Source organism: Penaeus vannamei, chromosome 8 (genome assembly GCF_042767895.1).
Source record: "Penaeus vannamei isolate JL-2024 chromosome 8, ASM4276789v1, whole genome shotgun sequence".
Taxonomy (NCBI): domain Eukaryota; kingdom Metazoa; phylum Arthropoda; class Malacostraca; order Decapoda; family Penaeidae; genus Penaeus; species Penaeus vannamei.
In genome coordinates, this window is record NC_091556.1 from 37,001,356 (window position 1) to 37,008,855 (window position 7,500).

At 37.7% G+C, this 7,500-nt stretch overlaps 1 protein-coding gene across 2 annotated transcripts in view; it reads right to left on the reverse strand.

Moving 5' to 3' along the window:
* LOC113808310 (Na(+)/citrate cotransporter) overlaps positions 1 to 7,500 on the reverse strand; it is a 283,242-nt gene that overhangs the window by 31,796 nt on the left and 243,946 nt on the right. For both annotated transcript variants that reach the window (XM_070124644.1, XM_070124645.1), the window contains exon 2: positions 1,512 to 1,701. In XM_070124644.1, the coding sequence (XP_069980745.1) occupies positions 1,512 to 1,676 (165 nt within the window). In that variant the 5' untranslated portion in view covers positions 1,677 to 1,701. The remainder of the gene's footprint in view (positions 1 to 1,511; positions 1,702 to 7,500) is intronic.

Genomic DNA, 7,500 nt, shown 5'->3' on the forward strand with positions numbered 1-7,500 from the left:
ATATATAATGTATATATATATAATGTATATATATATATAAATATATATATATATATATATATATATATATATATATATATATATATATATATATATATATATATATACACCGACACACACAGACGTTTGTGTGTCCGTGTGCGCGTGCGTATACTGGGCCTACGTATATCTGGGCGTCTTTTGTACGTGCCATAAAAGTTAATCCAGTATTAAGGTTTAATCCAGATCTCTAGTGCGGATGCGCAATGGCAGCGTCCAGAATAAACATTTAATACAACACTGGACCAGCGCTAACTAAGCTCAAAATTTAATCCACCAAATGCGCAGAACGAGCTAGTTAATCCAACCAATCATGTATTGATACGTAATGACGTCATCAACTCCATAGAAGAGATGGAGTTCTGTTGTCATTAATGTTTATTATACGCAAAAATAAAACAAACGGACATTTTCATCGAAAAGATGTATATGAACATTCAACATATATTTTTATAAGTTGTGGAATACCCTAGTTGAAGATATTATTCTCGACAGTGAAAAGAAAAACGAAAAGAAAATCCCATAGAGAATTACAAAGTTTACAGATACAGAAAAGGCAATATATCAGGTTGGAAAAACACTCCCAAATTATGTTGTATATCAATACACTAAACAAGAAAGCTTTTAATAACATCACTATTAAGCTTCAAATTCAAAGAACAACTTCCTTAATCTCTATACTTAATGACTACAAAACCGCGAGGAAATTTGTTATAACATTCCTCGATAGCAACATCCTGAAAAAGTACCGTACCCCGCGCCCCGCGATCGCCCACGAGAAAGAGACCTCGGAGAAAACTCCCGCGAAAATAAACTGATGTTGGGAGTATCTTTTTGACACCTTTATAAAATTCAAAGGGTATTTGAAGCCATTTATATACATCTATACTGACACAAATACCTATATTTACAATATAATAAAACTGTATATGTGTATATATATTTTTTTCTCTGTAGCAAAGGTCTCGTTATCAAGATTAGCGCGTGATACGAAACTACACAAATACCCGCTCTTCCATTTAAAAAGAGCAGATTTACTGATAATCGCTCGTGTGTTTGAAGTGTGCCTTACATCTTCTGGGCAAGCACTGTCGATTTGATTTAAAGCTTTAATGACGCGTACTAAAGACGTCCTTAGTTCGTCTCTGTCTGCCCTGTCTGCCTGTCTCAGTCTCCGTTTGTCTCTGTTTTTTTTTCTCTCTCTCCACACACACACACACACACACACACAGACACACACACACACACACACACACACACACATATCGTTCGTGCAAATCAACCGAGTCAGTATTATTTCCATAAAAACGATCAAGTAAATACTCTGCAATCGCCTGGAAACACACACTTCCATTTTTCTTTTTACATGTGAAACAACATTACGTCAATTCACCCCGTGAGACAAAACACGACCTCTTTCCTCCCACATTTTCTCTCATGCTAACAACAAGCAAGGTGCTGGAATGACTCACTGGAAATGAGTTTGATCCCGGAGCACAGAGTCGACGTCTCGCCCCAGCACTGGACTTGGTCTGACTGAGTTGCTGGCCGCTCTGTGTCCCTTGTCGCCTCTCTCCTCGGTCGGGACCTACCTTGCACACATCTTTCCCATTTAAGCGTTGTATCTTATCTCTCATTTTCTTATTTCTCGTCTGTGAACATCTGGAAAGAAAATATTTCATTTTCAAAAATATTTTTATATTCAGTTTATGCTATGTATTTCATTATATTAATTAATTGGAGGATTACCTCTTTTCGCCCGAACACATTAGCACACGATTTTGCGTGCTATTAGTTTCCATTTTACTTTGACTTTGTTTTTCATGTTTTAAACCTTTTGTGACAGAAACTATATTTGTATTCATTTTTAATCTATTTATATGTTCTTTTATTCATCCTCATTGTTATAAGAGGTGGAATACACCTCTTAGCAACACTAACACCTGTTCTTTCAACTTGCGAGTCATGTTACATGTGCCATTGTACACGTTTCCGACTGGCAATAAAGGAAAGGCAATATTGTATAGGTATTTATAGCTTCTTTGTATCCTCTGCGTTAAAAATTCAATAAGGAAGTGGAAAACAAAACAAAACAAAACAAAGCCACATAACTATAAGCGTCAAAATTTCTTACAGACGAAATCATAATTATCATTTCGTTTGTGCTGATGAACCACTGTACTAAGAATTTCATACATAGCATCTTATTGCTAATGGACGAAATACTAAAATGTCCCTATCACGGTGAAACAGGTGAAAGGACGCTATGTGTCACTGCATATGTTACGGTGAAACGGACCTCTGAATCACCTATCCTACTAATGATATTTCCCCCATAGCTCCTCCAACTGATGAACAAAAGTGTTCTATTCTGAGAGGGAGTGCTTACGCTTTCACCTGACTTCATTTCCATCATGATGAGAGGAAAGTAAAAGTCGAAAAAAATAAAAATGGATAGCAACATTCCAACTCACTCATCCCCCTGCCAGGCCCCCCTTGGCCTTGAGTCGCAAAGCACTTCTTTTCTTCTTTCATATCTTCTCTCCCCGTTACAGGCAGGGTGACCTTCCTCCACACCAACAAGCAATCCTGAAGCCGAAAATTATCATTCCCCATGTAGGACCGTTTTCTTCTTCAAAACAACAAGTTCGAAAATTATTTCTTCAAGAGTGTACACTTCATTGGTATTACGTTGAAATACCTTATTTTAGTGTGTAAATTCATGCGTGTGTGGCTCTAGTTTGGTTTCTGTATGTATCTGGTGTCTCGTCATTTAACTTTATAATTTCATTGTGCCTTTCTCGCAAAAAAATTATCACGGAAACATTATTTTTTATATAAATATAATCAACCTAAATGAATTGAAATATATAGAACGCAACGGCTCAGTAGTCTACGGAGCGTAGTCGGGAATTCAAGCCTCGCTGGTGTCGCGCGTGATCACTTGCAACAAGCACATTTCTAGACCTTGACTTGTAGGTCAGGCTAGTCTTTCACCGACATAAGCCTACCTTAAACACGTGCGGTTACTGGCGGTTAGAATCGCAGATTTTATTTATGGTTACGAATTAATTTATGATAGAAACTCCAAAACTGCAGTTGATACCGATATATTACAGGGCTGTGAGTGTGTCTCCTTTCAGATAATTGCTCTTGGTTCGGGAACTGCCACATGACACAATATTTGCCTTATCAATCCCTTAATACTCAATGAATCACAATAATAGTATAACAAAGGATACGAGATACAAACCTTGCGTAACTTTTAGAGATAGACTACTTTCCAGTCAGTTAGCCTTAATGACATACCCTGCCTTAGGGTTTTGTGCTTCGTGGAAGTCGCGTGAGAATATGGGGGCCATCCACACTTCTGATTGCACCATCCTCCAGGGCAGTCGTAGTACTAAATGTGATCCCTTGGTGGTAATGACACGGTTCCTGCCTGTAAAATCAGCTAACGATTTCTGTTCACCTTTCTATTCTGTAGGAATGGAAGACGATTGGCCCTGATCACTATAATATATACATACATATACCAGTATATGTATACTATATATATACATATATATATATGATTAAGTATATAACACACAAGAGGGGGGGGTTGGTCCGATATTGCATACCTTGCAATTGCAAAAAAAGACTTTGCGCTTGGCTCCTAGCTTGCGCCCCTGCCTGGATTTCCCCTAGCGCGGTGGGCTGGAACCGGCGGGTTGGCAGTGAGAGTGGCCTGGCAAGGCACGAGTGGCTGTCAGTAACTAAAATTAATCATTATATTACGAAAGAAAGACCGATAATTCAGGACTGTACTTATCATAGCAGAAAATAATAAAATATTTAACCAATTAAACAATGACACACGCAAATAGGAAAAACATAGAGCAATGTGTGGTTACAGTGAAATAAACACATAACGGCCTTGCCAACGACCGGTCAGGTCGCGAAGCAGCGGCTCCTTACTATCTATGTCCGTTATATGTATATATATATATATATATATATATATATATATATATATATATATATATATATAAATATATATATAAATATATATATATATATATATATATATATATATATATAGATAGATAGATAGAGGAAATATTCAAGAAGCAATTAACAATCAACTTAAATAGAGAAAGTCTGAAGGTCGGAAAGGATGAACAAGACAAAGACAAAAGTCATGTTCAACAGTAGAGTTCAAATCGAACAGATGCATGTATAAGACGAAGCATATATATATACACATTGGTATATATATATATATATATATATATATATATATATATATATATATGTATATCTGTGTGTATACACACATATATACACATATATGTATATACATGTGTGTGTGTGTGTGTGTGTGTAATTCATGATGAACAGATTGCAACAGGAACAGGAACAGAAACAACACACACACACACACACACACACACACACACACACACACACACACACACACACACACACACACACACATATATATATATATATATTATATGTATATATATACATATTATATGTATATGCATATTATATGTATATACATACATACATACATATATATATATATATATATATATATATATATATATATTATATGTATATATATATATATATATGTATATATATATATTATATGTATATATATACATATATATATATATATATATATATATATATATATATATATATATATATATATATATATATATATACAGTGCCAACCGCGCGGGCATTACAGTTTTCACTCAAGTAGATTTGCTAAGGAACAGTCAACGGCCAGTATGTAAGTACAGTAAATCACAAAATCAGGTAGGTTAAAAATGGTTCCCATAAAGCGTAAAGTATCATTTGACATTCGAGAAAAGAAACGCCTGATAAATCAAATAATAATAAAGCGTAATTCAAGCTTTGGCACCTCAGATAAGCGCCAGACGCCGACCCCATGACCTGCGGTCAGCCGAGGCCGCACCCCGTTAGGCTTAACAACAGCTAAGGAATGCGACGCCGCTCCGAAAAATTGCCAGATACAAAATCACCCTTATAACTCCCTTATCCCAAACCCCATCCTTAACCACTCCAATATCATCCTAAATCCTCCCACACCACCCACATCCTTCCCTCAATTCCTCTGCTGCAACACTACAATTTAAGGACATTATAATGCATGGGCTCATTATAATGGAGTGCGTGTGTGCGCCTATGCAGACTGTTCATACGTTCGTGCGCGAGTATGAGCGCGTAGGCACGAAAGTGCGCAGGTGCATATGCGCGCATGTACATGCGTACAGGTTCATATGAGTGTAGGCGAGTTTAAATTCATGTGCGGATACATGGGTATGTATGATGCTGTTGTCTACGTAAGGCTATAAGGTTCCATATAGCTTTGTGATAGAGTACATTATATATGGGTATGTTCCGTGCTTATACATGAGGGTATACATGGGTTTAAAGGCGTAAATATGCAAATTTGTACATATGGTGTATATATTCATGTATGAATGTGTACATTTACATGTGTATATAAGCATGTATATGTGTATGTGTATATAGGTATAAATGATGTGCGTGTTTATGTGTATGCGTGGGTGAATGTATAGGTAGACATAGGTAGGTATTTATATGTGTATACGTATAGGTATACGTATATAGGTGTGTGCAGGATGTAGGAAGGTGGATAAATAATTAAGTATATGTATGTATGTATGTACGTATGTATGTACGTAGAGGTACTTATATGTAAAGCAAGTACAGATATATACACATATGTAAAGGGGGGGGGGGGCACTAGTGTATGCTGCAAATGTATGTGCTCATACACGGATGCGTCAGCACATGCAGGGATAGATACATGCGTATGTATAGTGATATGTAGGTTTGCGAGGTATGCAAAAAGGGGTGTTTACATATACACGGGTGAGTATACACTCATGTATTCTCACTCACTTATCAATAACACATAACAAGCGCATAAAGGGACAGGCGATGTGAACATATGACTAGGTCAGACTATGATGGACATGTATGTAGTTATTTATAACGTAGGAATAAGTATCCATATCCATAAGCATAGATACAAGAATAAAGGTGTATGCTTGCATATGCATATGCGTGGGAATGAGCATATGCGTAGTACTTAGAGCATGTGCGGGAATGAATATGTCTGCATCAGGTGCACATACGCACAAATGAAGTTAATAAATAAAATAAAATCAAACATATATGCATTTCTGATAATTAAGCCCAGCTCACGGGAGTAGTGAGCAGGCCGTGCATTGCCGCTCCTAAGTCCACTCCAGGTAGGACCAAACCTGCTAGGGGGACTTATCAATGGCATTCCGGCTAAATTACTCCCCTCCCACCAAGATACACCTAAGCCAGTAGGTGAGAGGTAAATCGGCTGTCCACCTCCATGAACAAACGCGTCCAGCCATGGCCCCCATTCCCCGGAGGCGAAGGAGCCCCTGGTTACGGCGGCGATCAGGATCGCCCCGGAGCAGGGGGTGCTAAAAATATCCGGGTAAAGACAAGCCGACCCACGTTGATGAACCTTTGCATATACAATATAAGGACCATGAGAACTGAATCCGACTTACTAGCTTTACTAGAGGAACTCTCTTCCATTAAATGGGATGTAGTAGGACTCTGCGAAGTTAGAAGACTTGGCGAAGAGCAGAAGTTAATAAATGAGGGACACGTGCTCTATTGGAGAGGAAAACCTCTGGGTAGCAAACAGGAATTAGGGGTAGGATTCTTAATACACAAACGCTTAGAAAAGAACATTGTAGAATTCTATAGTGTCAGCGAAAGAGTGGCTTCTGTAACAATAAAACTAAACACTAGGTGCAACTTAAAAATTATTCAAGTCTATGCTCCAACATGCAGCCACAGTGATGGAGGAATAGAGAGCTATGAAAATGTTCATTTAGCCAGCGAGAGAACAAAAACCCATTTCACAGTAATTATGGGGGATTTTAATGCCAAAATAGGTAAAAAGACAGAGGGCGAAACCGCAGTAGGGAACCATGGAACAGGCACTAGGAACGAGAGGGGACAAATGCTAGTCGACTTTGCGGAGGCTCGATCACTCAGTATCATGAATACATTCTTCGAAAAAAGACTAGAACGGAAGTGGACATGGAAGTCGCCTTCTGACGTCAAAAACGAAATTGACTTCATAATTTCAAATAGGCGCGATATAATAAAAAAATAGAGGTTATAAATAAAGTAAATGTAGGCAGCGACCATAGAATGGTGAGAGGCGAAAATAAAATACATCTCAGAAGGGAAAGGAACAAACTAATGAGTAAACCACAGCCAAACTTGGCTAACTTGAGGATCAGAGCAACAGAATTTAGCCTAAACATCCAAAACAGATATTCACTCCTCCGCGACGAAGATCTCAACATCGACCAAATCAATAAACAGTTCAATGACATACTAAAAGAAGATGCACTT